At 41.4% G+C, this 18503-nt stretch overlaps 1 protein-coding gene across 2 annotated transcripts in view; it reads left to right on the forward strand.

Moving 5' to 3' along the window:
* PCCA (propionyl-CoA carboxylase subunit alpha) overlaps window positions 1-18503 on the forward strand; it is a 403241-nt gene that overhangs the window by 58737 nt on the left and 326001 nt on the right. For both annotated transcript variants that reach the window (XM_082700821.1, XM_082700820.1), the window contains exon 5: window positions 17359-17472. In XM_082700821.1, the coding sequence (XP_082556947.1) occupies window positions 17359-17472 (114 nt within the window). The remainder of the gene's footprint in view (window positions 1-17358; window positions 17473-18503) is intronic.

Here is an 18503-nt window from a genome sequence, read left to right on the forward strand (position 1 = left end):
GTCTCTGCCCTGGTACTTCAGTGCCCTTGGGAAGCTCTCTGAACTTAGGCCCGCTTGGGCCTTTATCTGGTGATGCTTGGCCGTGGCCTGGAAGGGCGGACTGGGCTCCCTGTGGGAGGCAGTACCCTGGGAGGGGGGTCGTGCTCCAACCCCGCGGGGGAACTTGATCTCTCCTGCCAGACAGCGACTCCCATTCTCTACGTTCTGTGATGCTTTATTTTGAGAGAAGGTGGACAGTGGGAGCCCTGTCTTTGCCTCAGTCCTGGTTCCCGAGCCCTGTTTATCTGATCTGGTTTCTCATAGTCTCCAGACTAAGTCCTCACAGAAGCACTTCTCAGCTTTTATTCCGTTCCTGGTAGTCAATAGGCCCAGGCATAGAGCCATAGGTAAATTCAGTGATTGGCAGAAATCACTTTGGATCTAATTATTGAGGGTAATTATTAGGCCTGGAGCTCATTCAAAGTATTCATCCCGTCCTCTGATGGAGAAGAAACTTTCTTGTTTGGGAGATAATGAGAAAAAAGACGATTTATTTTTAGAGAGAGAATGAAAACATTTCTTCCCTGTTTTTGGTGGCTTCGTGTTTCCTCTCCCTGCTTACTGAGAATGACTGTGCTGACAAAAACATTTTGAGCGCCTTAACTGCTTTTCATGATTGCTGTTTCATGTAAGGGAGCTAACTGTAGAGTGCCAGGAATTTTAAGAAGCAGACCATTTGTGTGGTTGATTTTGCTATTTTTTTTCTTTTTCTTTTTTAAAGATTTTATTTATTTGACAGACAGAGATCGCAAGTAGGCAGAGAGTCATGTGGGGTAGGGAGGGGGAGCAGGCTCCCTGCAGAGCAGAGAGCCCGCTGCAAGGCTCCATCCCAGGACCCCAAGACCATGACCAGAGCTGAAGGCAAAGGCTTAACCAACTGAGCCACCCAGGTGCCCCGATTTTGCTATTTTTTAAAAAAGATTTTATTTATTTGAGATCAAGAGGGAGAGAGCGTGAGCATGTGCACATGAGAGGGGAGGGGCGGAGGGAGAGGGAGGATCTCAGACAGACTTGCTGCTGAGCACAGAGGCCTGACGCAGGGCTCGATCTGGGACCCTGAGAGCTGAAATCAAGAGTTGGAGGCTTAGCTGACTGAGCCACCCAGGCGCCCCTGATTTTGCTGTTTTTAATAATCATCTAAAGCTCTTGGAAGAAAGCAAGCAGCCACAGACTGTAAGTGAAAGTTTTAACTTTCATTTAGAAAATAATATTCACAATTTTTGATTTTGTAAAATTAAAAATATACCTGCTGTATTTCTTGTGGTAAGAAATACAAAATTTTAAGAGTCCTGACATCTAATTTAAGCTCTTGGGATAAATCAGACCTCATCTTCCTCTCCTAAATTCCCAGGGAAGAGAAACACTTAAAAAACCAAAAGGAAAATAACCAGACTTCTGGTGCAAAACAGCGGGAGGTATTCTCCTGAAAACGATGAGACATTTCTGAAGGAGAGATGGCAGATGTATTCATTCTGCAGAAAAGCCTGGTCTAACCACACAGGCGGGGAAAAATGGGTACAAAAGGTGGAACAGCTTCTAAAGAGAAAGATCCAGAGCAGGAAGGGGAGCCTGGGGCAAGTGACAGGATGTCTGGTTCCCAAACCTCAGTATGAGCATCCAGCTGGGTTCCTCCATGCTGAGCTGCTGTCAGAGGAATGGTTGGTAAACTAGGGGGAGCTGGGACTTGGAATTCTTTAGTAGCTAAAAAAAAAAAAATGAGGTAGATCCCTACGTATTGACAGGACATCTTTAAGACATATTACAGATTGAAAAAAAATGTGTAAAATGCCACTAGAATCATACTTTTGGTGTTTTAAAAAAACTCCACACTAAGAAGATTTTATAGTTTTGTAGTTAAATACATTACATAAAAGCATAGATGGGGTCGGGGGGGGGGATGCCCAGCAGTGGTACTATTGACATTTTGGACTGGATAATTCTTTGTTGTAGGCGGCTGTCCAGTGTGTTGTAGGGTATTTCGAATCCTCCCTGGCTTCTACCTACCAGAGGCCAGTAGCGTCCCTGCAGTCCCTGGTGGTGACAAGTAAAACTGCGGATTTTGGCCCCTCTGTCCTGCAGGACAGAATCGCTTCCCATTGAGATCCCTGGCACAGACAAAGGTCTAAGAATGCATACTCACCTGAGAAGTGATTCCTGGACAGGGGAGATGTAATGGGGACAGAGGTATGGTTAGTGGGGTTATTAGCTTTATTTTTATTTATTTTTTTAAAGATCTTACTTATTTATTTGAGAGCTAGAATGAGAGGGGAGAGGTCAGAGGGAGACGCAGAACCCCCGCTGAGCCGGGAGCCTGATGTGGGACTAGATCCGAGACCTCTAGAATCATGGCCCGAGCCGAAGGCAGTTGCTTAGCCAACTGAGCCAGCTAGGCGTCCCTATTAGCTTTATTTTGAACAAGAAAGATGTTTAGGTATTATGTGTAATAAAAATCCCAGGATATATCTTTGCTTCTTTGTAAGATCTCTATATTTAACTTAAAAATGGCTAATGGTCAAAAGGAGAAATACAGATAGCTCACAAATGTGAAAATAAGCCTAAAGTCACTGATCATTAGGGAAATACAAATTAAAACAAACAAACCAGCAAAGAATCCCATTTCCCCCTCTGTTAGTTAATTAAAATCCAAAAGATCAATTAGTCAGTGTGGTGTGGGAAAATTCGTCCCTGGTAGGCATGTTAATTGACATAAACTTTTTTTTTTTTTTTAAAAGATTTTATTTATTTATTTGACAGAGATGACAAGCAGGCAGAGAGGCAGGCAGAGAGAGAGGAGGAAGCAGGCTCCCTGCTGAGCAGAGAGCCCGATGCGGGGCTCGATCCCAGGACCCTGAGATCATGACCTGAGCCGAAGGCAGCGGCTTAACCCACTGAGCCACCCAGGCGCCCCAATTGACATAAACTTTTAAGCGTGGTGTTTGTAGCATTTAAACTTTCATATTTTTCTTAGGGACATGTACGTACGTGTACAGATCGGCATGTTCAGGGAAGCCTAGTGCTGCTCTTAGTATCTGCATATTGGAAACCATATCCATTATTGGAGGAATGGTTACATAAGTTGTGGCTTACCCGGGTTACTAGGACTCTGTAGAGCAGTTAGGCAAGTTGGAAATGTTGTATAGCAGTTAAGTTGCAAGAATAATACATAGCATGATGCAATCTATGGAAAGGAATTCTTTCTTTCTTTTTTTTTTTTTTAAAGATTTTATTTATTTTTCGACAGAGATCACAAGTAGGCAGAGACGCAGGCAGAGAGAGAGAGAGGAGGAAGCAGGCTCCCTGCTAAGCAGAGACCCCGATGTGGGTCTTGATCCCAGGACCCTGGGATCATGACCTGAGCCGAAGGCAGAGGCTTTAAACCACTGAGCCACTTAGGCGCCCCTGGAAAGGAAATCTTAAACATAAAATAAAACAATGCACTTTCATGCCCGCATGTGCATTTAAAAATGTGTAGGTGAGTCTAGAAGGACATGAAATGGTTGATAATTGCCTTTAGGGTGGGAAGTGGGATCTTTAAGGGGGTGGGAAGTACTGATTATCCTTATAGCTTAAACTGTTTTAGGGGTGCGTGGGTGGCTCATTGGTTAAGTGTCTGCCTTTGGCTCAGGTCATGAACTCAGGGTCCTGGGATCAACCCCTGCATCAATCTCCCTGCTCAGTGGGGAGCCTCCTTCTCCCTCTCCCCTCTGCTTGTGCTCTCTCTTGCTATCTCTTCCTTGCAAATAAGTACAGATCTTTAAAAAAAAATTTTGAAGTAGTATATCCATATATTACTTGAGTGATTAAAAGAAAACCAAAGTTTAATAACGTCTACATGATTTGTTTTTATGCACAGTGTCATTAGTTAGTGGTAGTGATGGATAGTAGTTTTTTGAGATCTTCTGACTTTGTTGGCTATCTGTATTTTACGTGTACTGACACGTAACTGTTCATATGCTCTGGAAATACTTTTTAAAAATAACCCTGATTTGGGCACCTGGGTAGCTCAGTCATTTGAGTGTTGGACACTTGGTTTCAGCTCAGGTCATGATCTTGGGGTAGTGAGATTGAGCCCTGGCCCTGGGGTCTGCACTCAGTGGGGAGTCTGCTAGGGATTCTCTACTTTTCCCTCTGCCTCTCCCTCTGCTTGCTCTCTTTCTCTCTACAAGAAATACATCTTAAGAATACCCTGATTAGGGATGCCTGGGTGGCTCAGTTGGTTAAGCAGCTGCCTTCAGCTCAGGTCATGATCCCAGCGTCCTGGGATCGTGTCCCATATCAAGCTCCTTGCTTGACAGGGAGCCTGCTTCTCCCTCTGCCTGTGCCTGCCATTCTGTCTGCCTGTGCTCGATCTCTCTCCCTCTCTCTCTGATAAATAAATAAAATCTTTAAAGAAAAAAAAAAAAAGAGTACTCTGATTACAGGGGCATCTAGGTGGCTCAGTCAGTTAAGTATGTGTCTTCAGCTTAGGTCATGATCTCGGGGTCCTGGGATCAAGCCCAGTGTTGGACTCCCAGCTCTGTGGGGAGTCTGCTTCTCCCTCTCTCTGCTGATTCTTGCTGTCTCTGTCTCTCTTTCTCAGATAAATAAAATCTTAATAAAAAAATGCCTTGGTTACAAATTGAGTTTCTTTTTTTTCTTTCTTTCTTTTTTTTTTTTTTTTTTAAAGATTTCTTTATCTGGGGTGTCTGAGTGGCTCAGTCATTAAGCATCTGCCTTGGCTCAGGTCATGATCCCAGCATTGGGCTCCCTGCCCCGTGGGAACCTGCTTTTCCCTTTCCCACTCCCTCTGCTTGTGTTCCCTCTCTTGCTGTGTCTCTCTCTGTCAAATAAATGAATAAAATCTTTAAAAAAAAAAAAGATTTATTTGAGAGAGAGCTTGTGCAAGCAGGGGGAGGGGTAGAGGGAGAAGTTGAGAATCCAAGCCAGCTCCCTGCTGAATGTGGAGCCTGATGTGGGGCTTGATCTCATGATCCTGAGATCATGACCTGAGGCGAAACTAAGAATCCAGTGCTCAAATGACTCGGCCACCCAGGGGCCCCAATAAACGGAGGGTATTTCTTGATCCTGTTCCTCAAAATTCACTCTGCCATTGTTTCAGAAATTTGTATTCTGAAATAGGATATACATGGACTTAAATCTTCATCATTACAATCCCGAATGTGTATGTGCTAGCTTTTTAGCAAATGGAAGATGGTTACAGGCTAGAGCTGAACCCACACTCCCGTTATTGGTATTTTCTTGTCTCTTCTTTTTGTTTTCCTCTTTTTGTCCCTTGCTACAGTTTTTCTTAGATAGAACTATTTATATTTTTTACTATATAACTAAGCCTTACAAATGCATTTTTTCATAATTGCTTGTTAGTGATAAGCTATATATTGTGATTGAATCTATATGGGTTTTGTTTTGTTTTTAAAGTTTTATTTCTTAAGGTAATCTTTCTACCCAATGTGGGGCTTGAACCCACAACCTGGAGATAAGAGCTCCACACTCCACTAACTGAGCCAGCCAGGTGCCCCATATATATATATATATTTTTAATTGTAAAATATACAGGAAGTAAAATTTACTGCTTTATTAACTTTTAATTATGTAATTCAGTGGCGTGAAGTGCATTTACCATGTTGTGTCACTATGACAACCACCCATTTCCAACACTTTGTGATCAAATCTCCACAGATTTTATAGAATCGCTTTCTAGATTGTCTTACATCTTTAAGGCCGTATGTTTGTCTGCTGGTCATGGTTTTGTTCCCATCCTAGAGACTTCTAGCCATGTTGGTGAGGTGCACGTGCTCACATCTGTTAGGTATTTCTCTGGGGTGGGATGATCTCTTTGAAAAGTTGCATCAGTCTGCAATCAGAAAGTTGTGTGGACCACCTTGTCTGTGTACTGAGCTTTCCCAGTAGTTACAGAGAAAGTAAAATGTCCTGCATCCCCAAGGATTACAGTTAAGCCCCATGAAACACTAGTCTTTGGTTTTTTTTTTTTTCTTTGCATTTGCTCTTCACGTTGGGGAAGCCAGGCTTCTATTTGGTGTTCTACTAACTTGGGCCCCACAGTCGCTGGAGATCTGATTTGTCACATTCAGTAGCTGCTTCTCTGAATCCCCATCTTAGTCCGTCTGTCTGAGGCCTGCAGCACTGAGGACTGGTCCTCCGTTTTGATGGCTTTCTTCTCCCTCCCCTTCTCTTGGTGTCTCCAGGCTCTGTGCATTGGGTGCCCTCTGTCTGCTGCGGGAGTGGCCTTCTGAAGTGTCTTTTACTGCCAGAGTCCTCTTTGTCGGATGAATTCCGATTTTCTCTTTATTAGCTGCAGTTACTAATCAAACATTTATACTCTAGTATAAGCCCCTGCTTCTAGTTTTTAATAACTATGAATAATGCTGTCATGATTATGTGGTCAATGTGTGAGCATATGTTATCATTTCTCTTGCATATATACTTAGGTTGGAATTGTTGGGTCATTTGGTGACTATACTTAAACTTCTAGGTATTACCAGACTGTTTTCCAAAGTGGTTGCACCATTTTACATTCCCATTAGTAACGTATGAGGGTTCAAATTGCTCTTCATTCGTGCCAGTGCTTGTTATTATTTGTCTTTTTTTTTTTTTTTTTTTTTTTACAGTCATACTAGTCAGTGGGCATTGGCATTGCATTGTGCTTAATGGTGTCTTTAGAAGAGCAAAAGCTTTATATTTTGAACTCCAGTTTCTCAAATTTCTTTTATGGATCAGTCTGCAGGACACTGGCATCTGCGGAGTCTATCACTTGGGCTTCCTTGCCCTTTGTTTCTGCTTGGCTGTTTGAAGATATCAAGCAGATCATGTTGTTCATCCTACCTCCACTTCTGTGCCTTGTCTCAGTTTTGACAGTGCCCACATTGTCCCAGGGCCAGAGCAACTGTTGGGCCTATGCCAGGACGAGGGTGATTGTGGCTTCCCATTCTTGCTAATTTCTTGAACCTCACTATCCTCTGTTGGTTTTCCTAGCCCAACTCACATGTTCGTGTTATTTTTAGGTAGACATGGTTGATCATGTCATTTGACCTGTAGAATCCTGACTGACCCAGTTTGTACTGAAAAGCATTTCTGAGATGGGTTGGAATACTATGGCCTGTGAGCTAAATCTGGCCCACCACATGGTTTTTGTAGATAAAGCTTTATTGAAACACAGCCATGCCCATTTGGTTTTGTATTGTTTATGGCTGCTTTTGTGCTTCCAAAGCAGAGTTGAAGGGTTTGTGGGGTCTTGGCTCTACAAAACCTAAAATATTTACTCTGCGGTCCTTCACAGAAAAAGTTCGCTGATCCTAGATTCTGTCACATGTAAGTTAGCTCACAATCTCCAGGAGGGCCAGAAGCCACGGACAACCCAGTCAGGTGAAACGAGTCTGTTCGAGAATAGCTTCAACTTCCACCACTGACCATTCTTGCCACTTTTGATATTCTGGGATAGAACCAAAAGTTCCTCTAGGTCGGTCCTAGAAGCACTGAGTCCTGTACTTCTATGCCTGGTGTGAGAGGTCATCTGTCTGCAGAGGTAAAGCTACTTCACATTACTCTTATTTCTTTAGGTGTGCCTGTTTGATGGAACTGGGGTCACATATATGTGACCCCATATATATATATATATGGGGATGGATACATATATATTGTGAGGGAGTCTGGGAAATTTTTTTTTTTTTAAAGATTTTAAAAATTTATTTGTCAGAGAGAGAGAGCACAGGCAGACGGAATGGCAGGCAGAGGCAGAGGGAGAAGCAGGCTCCCTGCTAAGCAAGGAGCCTGATGTGGGACTCGATCCTAGTACGCTAGGATCATGACCTGAGCTGAAGGCAGCTGCTTAACCAACTGAGCCACCCAGTGTCCCAGGAAATTTTTTTTTTAAAGATTTTATTTTTAGGTAATGTCTACACCCAGTGTGGGGGCTCAAACTTATAACCCTGAGATCAGGAGTCATGTGCTCCACTGACTAAGCCATCCAGGCACCCGTGGGAAATGTTCTCTTTTGCTTTTTGCCCTTGGCAGTCAAGGAAAGCAAGTTAGAGAAAAATGTTGGAATGGTCATTTAGTCTTCATGCAGCATGGGAAGTTATCAGCCACTATTCGGTGCTTTTTGCTTTTAATACCTCGTTATAAAATTTAGTCTTATTTTCTTCTCATAAACACAAAGAAAAAAATCCCCTAAAATAGTTATGTCGGGGAAGTGACCCTTGTCCTAGAAGATGGCAAGGATGACCTCTGCCACAATGCCATCAGTGCCCAGTGGTAAAAGCGCCTGTGTGGTAGCAGTGGTCGTCTGCTTACAAGTTCCCCAGAGGGATGCGATCCTTCTGTTGAGTGGCGGCAGATGAAGTGGGTTGTGTCCCGGCTAAGGAGCACAGGCCTATCGAGCTGTGTTTTACTCTAATCTTTACCGTGAGATTTTACTCTCCTCACACGCTCACAAGTCAGCTCTCATGGTTTCATGGTGCTGATGAAGATAAACAGCAACTGGGTCAGACGCGGAGGATCATCAGAAGGACCGATCACTTCTCCCAGCCGTGGTGGTGGTCGGAGTGTCAGCGTTTTTGCTCTGGTTCCCAATGTCCCAGTTCCCAGAAGGTGATATAAAGAAGGTCAGATGATACCTGTACATGGAATGGTTTGCGTTTAGCCTTCTTCTCACATAGTGAATCTTTTATAATAGATTATCACGTCTCTGTGCTTTGCCGGAGAGTCGGACACTGTCCTTCTCTTCTAGGGCTGTTGGCTATTGAAACACTTGTGCAAATATACTTTGAGACAAAAGGTAGTTGGAGGCTTGCTCATATAATGTGCAGAAATATTAAATACTCAGGGAAAGTTCTAGCTGACTTGAGTCCAGGACTCAGCTTGTTTTATAACAAGCAGTAGACAAACAAGTGCCCCTCCATCAGGAAGCAAGTAGTTCTAGAATAGTCACCCTGTGGCTGCTTGTTTTACTTAGTTGCGTAGCTTATGTGACCAGCCACAGAAACTGCTCAGGATCAAGGGGCGGTTTAGACTTTAACATTTGGAACACTTGGCAAGGCTGTTTGGGGTGATCGGATCCCATGGTGAACTGTCTGGTTGAAAAGTACGTAACGACCAATTATTTCCATCTTTGACTCTGAGAACCTCTCAGATAGGCCTGGCCATATTTTAATGAAATCGCTCTATCCAGTCCACTAACCTGGTTCTTCTCATTAAGAAGAATTAAGTTGGTGTTTATGGCAGTGATTGTATTTGAGATATTATTTCAAGTAATAGTTACTGATATTACAAAATATGGAGGCTTAAATAGAATGGCTTTCAAATGTTCTCTCACGTAACATCTCATAATTTTAGGTTAGGGTTGCCAGTGTATTTCCAAGGATGTCCAGGGGCTTTGGTTATTGCTCTGCCATCCCCTAGGACATAGATAGACAAATTTTGCCAATAAAGACTCCAAATAAAATATTTTATGTGGCTGTCCCAAGTACTCAGCTTTGCAGTTACAGCACAAAAAATGCCATAGGCAGTAAGTAAATGCCATAGGTGTAGCTGTGCTCCCATGAAACTTCCTTGTACAAAAGCAGGCACTGGGCTGGATTTGGCCCTCATTGTAAGGGACTGCTGTCCCTTGTCTTAGGAAGTTGCTTTAGTTTGCGTTGTTGAACTTGGTTACTATAGCATCTGTGTTCCAGATTAAGGGAAGGAACATGGCCAAAACTCAGAAAAGATGCTTATGTTTAAGTTGTAGGGAATTCATACTTTCTGATCCCAGTGACTCAAACTCTCAGTCTGATAAATCTTGTCTCTACGTGGGCAGTCATGTGCTGTGGGAGCAGGGAAATGAAAGTTTTTTGGGCACAGTACTGGTCTGCCACAGTGGTACTATGTCTTTATTTTAAACTCCTTTGGAACGGAGGGGTGTAAACCCTTGTGTTCATTTAAAGTACATTGTAGGTCCATTCAGTTCCTCTTACTGGGAATCAACACTCCAGGGATGACTTTTTTCTTTTTTTAAAGATTTTATTTGAGAAAGATTGAGAGAAAGTGCATACAAGCAAAGAGGGGGCAAATGGAGAGGAAGAAGAGCTCCTGCTGAGCAGGGAGCCTGACATGGGGCTCCATCCCAGGACCCTGGGATCATGACCTGAGCCGAAGGCAGCCCCCCAACGGGTGTCTTTTTTTTTTTTTTTAAAGATTTTTATTTATTGGGGCGCCTGGGTTCCTCAGTGGGTTAAAGCCTGTGCCTTCGGCTCAGTTCATGATTTCAGGGTGCTTGGATTGAGCCCCGCATCGGGCTCCCTGTCTCTCTTGCCTGATTCTCTGCCTGCTTGTGATCTCTGTCAGTCAAATAAACAAAATCTTAAAAAAAAAAAAAAAAGATTTTTATTTATTTATTTGAGAGAGATAGACAGTGAGAGAGAGCATGAGAGGTGAGAAGGTCAAAAGGAGAAGCAGACTACCCATGGAGCTGGGAGCCCAATGTGGGACTCGATCCTGGGACTCTGGGATCCTGACCCAAGCCTAAGACAGTTGCTTAACCAACTGAGAGACCCAGGTGCCCTCACGGATGTCTTTTAAAAGCACTTACAACTTCGCATATCTCAGTCAAGACTAAAGTTTTTAGTAAATGGGTTTTTATTGGTGACATTAGTTGTTTAATATTTAGCAGTATGGATATTAGAAATGGATGCTTATTAAGATCTGGCGGTCTTACTATATTTCTCTTGTTAGTTTGCTTACTTATGCTCCCAGTGACCATTTCCAGCCCTTTTGATAATCTTCTTATACCACCCATGACTCCCCTTTCATTGTTCTTGTCTCTTGATTTACACACAAAATAGCAACTGACAAAACCAGAGCCTTTCATCTCTAACACGGATGTATAGATCTACCCGCACTTATGCCCGTTCTTGGCATCTTCCCAGCATGAAGAGGGAAAGACCGAGACTTGATCGCATCTCTGCTGCTTTCTCTGCATGGTGGCTCCAGAATGTCTTTGGAGAAGCCCTTCCAGGTGGCACAGTAGCTGGGGAGTGGGTGCTTTGGGAGCTTGTCTTTACCAGGTCTGTTTTTCCTTCTGTGCATCCTGTTAGTCTTTCCTGTCTGATTCTCCTTTATCCCCCCCCCCCCTTTTTTAAAGATTTTATTCATTTACTTAGCACATAAGTAGAGGAGAAGCAGATTCCTCGCTGAGCAGAGTTTACCCCTCCCCCCTCAGGGCTTGATCCCAGGACCCTGAAGATCCTGACCTGAGCCGAAGGCAGATGCTTAACCACCTGAGCCACCCAGGTGCCCCTCTTCATCTTTTTCCTTTTTAAATGCTGCCTGGCTGTGTGTGTGTGTGTACACACTCCACATCTACTTATTTCACTCATCTGTTGATGGACATCTAGGTTCTTTCCATAGTTTAGCTATCAACTATTGTTGATAGTGGTGTTAAAAACATAGGGTGCACGTGCCCCTTTGAGTCACGGTGTTGGTATCCTTTGGTTAAATACATAGTCGTGCAGTTGCTGGGTAGGAGGGTAATGGAGGTAAATGGAGGGTAGCTCCATTTTCAACTTTTTGAGGAACCTCTGTACTGGGAAGACAGGCTTTTAGAAAACAGATTGAGAGTTTTGCAACTAGAAAAAACCTCTTCTCTTTCCCCCAAAACTTTTAATTTGTGTTTTTACCATTTTGAAAATTATATGTTTTAACAGAAGAAAAGTAGTAAAGTTACTAACTCTGCCATCCAAAAATCATGAATAAATGTTTTATGTAAAACAAAGCTTTATAAGGTAGAATCAAAGCAAATGTAGTATTTATTGATTTTGAAATGAAAGCATTGCCTTTTTAGAAGGGAATGCTACACTGCTAATCTGTTGACATTTGTATAAGGCTCTTTAAATACTTGTGTAGAATAGAAAGGTTCCCCCCCCCCCTTAGAAATAGGATTTCATTTGGTTTTTAAAAATGATTTTTCTGGGGGCGCCTGGGTGGCTCAGTGGGTTAAACCTCTGCCTTTGGCTCAGGTCAGGATCCCATCGGGCTGTCTGCTCGGCGGGGAGCCTGCTTCCTCCCCTCTCTCTGCCTGCCTCTCTGCCTGCTGTGATCTCTGTCTGTCAAATAAATAAATAAAATCTTTAAAAAAAAAAGATTTTTCTGGGGGTGCCTGGCTGGCTCAGTTGGTATATGTATGACTCTTGGTCTTGGGGTGTGAGTTCACACCCCATGTTAGTTAGAGATTAGTAGAGATTAGTTTTAAAAAAATGTAAAAAAGGAAAAGATTTGTTTCCCTGGGTTTTCAAATTAAGGTTGATATAGTTGGCATTCTTTTCTTTACCTTTTCAGTCTTCAAGGGTAACTTTTGCTTGTTGATAAAGAATTGGGTTAGATCTTGTGGATACTGAAGGCTGGACAGATTGTCTGAGGCATTACTATTCTAGGGCTAGGAACACGTCTAATCTATATTCTCTCATTCTGAAAGTGTTTCACGTTGTGTTGCGTTCTCACTGGATGATATCCCTGGGAAAACTCAAGTATTTATGAACATGGTAAAGAGTTCCTGCATACCTGATGACAAATCTTGAGTGATAGGTTTCAAAAAACGCTCCCAGCATGAGGAAGTGTCTTCAAGGCTGGGTATCTTCCCCCTCTTTCTAAGAAAGAAAAAGTTTCACTCAGATCTGGTCTAGTGTACTTTTTGACACAAGGTGCAATGTTTTTGACCAGGTAGAGTTTTGTTTTTTTTTTTTTTTTTTTTTTTTTAAAGCTTATCTGAGGCATCTGATGGGTTGATATGAAATTTTCCATTAACTCAGTTCTAAGATTCAGGCACTTTTTTTTTTTAAATTTTCAGAATGCCTTTTTTTTTTTTTTTTTAAATTTTTAAATTAAAAAAAAAAAAACATATAATGTATTATTAGCCCCAGGGGTACAGGTCTGTGAATCGCCAGGTTTACACACTTCATAGCACTCACCATAGCATATACCCTTCCCAGTGTCCATACCCCACCACCCTCTCCCGACCCTTTCCCCACAGCAACCCTCAGTTTGTTTTGTGAGATTAAGAGTCTATTATGGTTTGTCTCCCTCCTGATCCCATCTTGTTTCATTTATTCTTCTCCTCCTCCCCCAAACCCCCCATGTTGCTTCTCCATGTCCTCATATCAGGGAGATCATATGCTAGTTGTCTTTCTCCGATTGACTTACTTTGCTCAGCATAATGCCCTCTAGTTCCATCCACGTCGTCGCAGATGGCAAGATTTCATTTCTTTTGATGGCTGCATAGTATTCCATTGTGTATATATACCACATCTTCTTGATCCATTCACCTGTTGATGGACATCTAGGTTCTTTCCATAGTTTGGCTGCTGTGGACATTGCTGCTATAAACATTCGGGTGCACGTCCCCCTTCGGATCACTACGTTTGTATCTTTAGGGTAAATATGCAGTAGTGAGATTGCTGGGTCATAGGGTAGCTCTATTTTCAACTTTTTGAGGAACCTCCATGCTTTTTTCCAGAGTGGCTGCTCCAGCTTGCATTCCCACCAACAGTGTAGGAGGTTCCCCTTTCTCCGCATCCTCACCAGCATCTGTCATTTCCTGACTTGTTAATTTTAGCCATTCTGACTGGTGTGAGGTGATACCTCATTGTGTTTTGATTTGTATTTCTCTGATGCTGAGTGATGTGGAGCATTTTTTCATGTATTTGTTGGCCATCTGGGTGTCGTCTTTGCAGAAATGTCTGTTCATATCCTTGTCAGGCATAATTTTTAACCTGTGTCCAAGTGTTTAAAGTCATTTGGAAAAAATGAATGCAGATGGTGATTTTTTTTTCGTTTCTCTAAGTTGAAAAACATTTTGTTCTGTTAGATTCTTATTTGGGAAATAAAAACCAGGTTCAAGTAATTTTTTTCAATTTAAATAATAAATTAAAATAGAAAACTAAATGCTTGAGAAAATTATTGGAAAATTTTCTGAAGACCACTTCATACTTTAAATCTTTTTTCTTTTGGAAACTTGTAGCCAGCAATATCCTAGTTAATGGATGAGTTCAGTTTAACCTTTTCCATGATTGTTATATATTGTTGAAGTATAAAAAAAGGAATTGATATTTTTTAAGATGTTGAAATTCTTGAAACATAAATCCATCTGGTCAGTGTAAGCAGTGATAAGTGGCTCTTCAGAAGACCTCCTACATGGCTGAATGCAGTTGGTTTTTCTCTTAGTAACGCAGTAAAATCACTTCAGGCATTTAGTACAATAATAACAACAAAATTGAAGTTTGAGTTTCAAAAGTTTAAAAAATTTTTCTTTCTGATCTTGTCAGAAGTAAGTACCTCCTTGGGAACTAAGGCAGCAGAGGATTCTAGTTTTTTCTTTCAAATGGCCTTGCCCAGGATTTTTGCTCGTACTGAACCTGGGCTTCACTGTGGGTTTGTTGAGATGCTAGTGTAGCTTCTACCCCAAAGAAAGGTTTGTTTCCAGTCAGCCATTTATATTTATTTATTTAAAGATTTAAAAAATTTGTCAAAGAGCGAGCAGAAGCATGAAGAGCTGCAGGCAGAACAGGCATAGCAGGCAGAGGGAGAAGCCCAGTGCAGGACTCGATCCTAGGATCCTGGGATTATGACTTGAGCCAAAGGCAGATGCTTAACGACTGAGCCACCCAGGTGTTCCCAATCAGCCATTTAGAAACAGCATGTTTTGCCTTTTCTTTGTAAAGCCCATAAGCAGTTTTGACCTGCTTTTGACATTAATTTATTTGAATGTTTATTTGAATAATACTGATCATCTGCTAAAATATGTTAGGCTCTGAGCTAGATAGTCATGTGATAACAGGAAACATGTCTATTAAGATGTTAGTTATAAAACAAAGGGTTAAAAAATTATATATGCGATATGGTTGAAAAGTGTGTTTAGAAAAAACGACTGGGGTGCCTGGGAGGCTCAGTGAGTGAAAGCCTCTGCCTTCGGCTCAGGTCATGATCCCAGGGTCCTGGGATGGAGCCCCGCATCAGGCTCTCTGCTCAGCAGGGAGCCTGCTCCCCCCCCGCCCCCGCCTGCCTCTCTGCCTACTTGTGATCTCTTTCTCTGTCAAATAAATAAATAAAATCTTTAAAAAAAAATGACTAGAAGCAAGTAAGTCAAAATACTATTTAGAGTCTCCTCTTTTACTTTTTGATGCATGCTTATTAAAAGAATTTGGGACATAAAAATATATATACATATATATATATATATGTATATATGCAACCTTCTGTTCCCGTATGTATTGCTAAGATTGGAGAATTTTTAATTTGGATAGACTTTTACCTCAAAGACAGTGGCTTAGTGGTCCCTATGTGGCTCACTTGGTTAAGCATCTGCTTTCTGCTCAGGTCATGATCCCCGGGCTGGGGATCGAGCCCTCCACTGGGCTCCCTGCTCAGCGGAGGCCTGCTTCTCCCTCTCCCTCTGCTGCTTCCCCTGCTTGTGCTCAGTCGTTCACTCTCTGTCAAGTAAATGCCATCCATGTGTATCTCTGAGTTAATAAGCTTTTAGCACATTACATTGTGCTGGGAGTGATTTTTGTTGTTGTTGTTTAAAAAGCGATTTAAGGCATAATCTCTGTCTTGTAGGACCTTCTAATCTGGTAGAGGAGAGCTTCTGAATTGCAACAGACAGAATCTATAAAGCAGTCAGACTCACATTGCTAGGCAGGATGGAATTAAATGCCAGAATTTGCACTAAGGACTATCAGAGTTCAGATGAAAGGAGATTCATCTGACGCTGAAGTACCTGGGAACGACCCTTTGGCAGAAGTGAAACTTAAGGTGCATCTTTAATAGGTAGTACTTTGAGGAGGATAAAATACACAATAAATATGGATTTAACTTTACTTTATTCCCACCTGGCTAATGCATTCTTTTTAAAGGATTGCTCGGTGTTGAGTTTCTATTTTATACAGAAAACCCTACAGCCACAATACAGCCACAGAGTTGTTAGTAATAGGGGCTGAACTGGGAAAGCACAGTAGAGGGAGGAGCATTCTGGTCTGAGAGGAGAAGAACCACTCGAGGTTGGAGGGCTGGCAGAAGCGAGGCAAAAATAATCACGAGGAGAGCCTTGCTTTGAACATGGGAATATTTAAGATCCCTTTGTGAGCCTGGCTGATTTTTCTTACGGGGACACTATTAAAGATATTTCAGAGTATGTGTATCTGAGTATTTTCTATTAGATATTGATGTATAAATCTCTTGGGCACAATATAATTTTTTACTTACTGGAAAATATTGAATTGATAAATATGACTCTGAACTTTCTAAAACATGACTTAACTGGTTGTATTTTTTGGTCAGTTTCATTTAAAGCAATGCTTCTTAATTCATGGCTGAAGAATAGAACTTAGCAATACCCAAAAGTATTTTCCATTTTAGACTTTTGTGGGGGAAGTGGGGTCATAAATGTCCAGGTAGATCTTGGTGCTCTAGTTTTTATGTCTGCCTTGTGAAATACGTTTAAACAGATTGGAAGTGCCTTAAACTGGAAAACTGGAAAGCTGTTAGGTAAAGCCATTTCAAAGATATATGAATCCCTTTATCAGTTTTAAAAGAATAGTTTCTTTTGGAAATAAGTTACTCTTTTCAGTAGTGAAGGCTTCACCTCAAGCAAAAATAGGTTTAAAACTTTGTACAGTGAGTAGTCTTAAAAATGTAGCATATATTTTAAAGTTTTGAGTAGACTTAGAATTAATGCACATATCAGCTCTTCTATGAGTAAAAGTAAAAATGGATGAGGATCAAATGTGAGAGTATTTAAATGATTGTCAAGATTTTCTGGCTCGTTGATATTGAACTCTTTAGTTTTGGACTTTAATTTGTGCCTGGTGCTGACCTGATGCTGTGCAGGGACACTCACTGCATCCCTTCATTCAGTTTCTCTAATTATCCCCACTTCCTGGGGAGCTTGTTTAGAACTGGGCATGAGTGCTTGTTAGGAAAATATTGGGTTACTCTGGCTACATGTAACAGGGTAGTTTTTGATATAAGATTTATATGTAAATGAACTAAATAGGAGGCCAACGTTGTTTGCAGGGATTTTATTTAATCAAATTGGTAGAGAATATCACGGAAGTTATCTGGCTAGACAATGATTAGGCTTGTAATAAATGAAAGTCATGGTTAATAGAGTTCCTGAGCTGATATGTTACACAGTTCTTTTTTAGTGCACTTTCAGAAAGGAGCTCTGACTACCTAAATGATAAAGGAAACAGTCACAAATGCAGTTTTTGTGTATTCACAAATGATGGGAGTTCTGTTTGCTGGGAGCATCAGTAATGCAGAGATTTGTCTCTTCAGGTTCATGTGAAAATGGCGGATGAGGCTGTCTGTGTTGGCCCAGCTCCCACCAGTCAAAGCTACCTCAACATGGATGCCATCATGGAAGCCATTAAGAAAACCAGGGCCCAAGCTGTGAGTCTGAATGAATCTATCTGCTGCAGCTGTTTCATATATAGTGAGCAGAAAGCTAGAGGTTGTATTCAGAAAAAAAAAGAAAGAAAAAAAAAAAAAAAGAAAGAATGATTGAAAATGCTGTTGCAGTTAGTTCATGTCACATGAGTTAAATGTGGCCGAATTCGCTACTGGAAATCAAAGGCTTTGTAGCATCTGGCAGTGTTGGTCGCTGATCCTGCAGGTGGCTGTCGGATTCAGCTTTCACACCAGGGAGCAGTTTCAGTTCATTTCCAAATTTGTTAGGGGGGAAAAAAAAGAAGAAATCCCAATTAGTTTTGAGTATTAACCCTTTCGGTGCAATAAGGACATTAAAAAGAATCTGTGTTATAAAGAGGATCCGAAAGATTCTTGTTTAAATTGTTTTAATCATTTAAAAATTACATATACGTGGTTGTTCTTCCAGAAATAAAAACTATGCAATTGGTAATTATTTTAGTTTGATAATGTCAGTAGAATACACTTAACATACATGGAGATAGCACTAATTCTTTCCCATCTCCAGTTCTGTTTGAATGGGGTGGAGTCCGGGGAAAAAACTGATTTCTGACATGAGGAGTCGTGTTCTGTTGGTGCTGTGTGTGTGTGTATGTGTGTGTTTTAGATCAGAGACCTAATTACATATAATGTTGGAAAACTACGCAGAGTTATCTCTGAAATTGGTTGAAAACATCCAACACCAGCAATTAGCCTGGAGTGCTTCAATTAGTGTTCACATGTCTTGTGAAAGAAATGTTTTAGTAAGATACATGTTTAAATAAATAACTGAATTCATGAACGCATATTATAGATATTTACAGTTTATTATCAGAATTAATGAAGGTAAAGCTCTTTAACCCTTGAACGATAGCTTGTCAGAATACAATCTTTCGTTAAGTGTCTCTATAAAATGCATTTGGTGGAGTGAAATTTTCCTGTGATGCAGTTGTTTAAATTTTGTACCAGGTTCCTAAAGCTTAGTTCAGCATTTAAAAATCTCAGATGTGTAGCTA

This window comes from Mustela nivalis (genome assembly GCF_964662115.1).
Source record: "Mustela nivalis genome assembly, chromosome: 15".
NCBI classification, from domain to species: Eukaryota; Metazoa; Chordata; class Mammalia; order Carnivora; family Mustelidae; genus Mustela; species Mustela nivalis.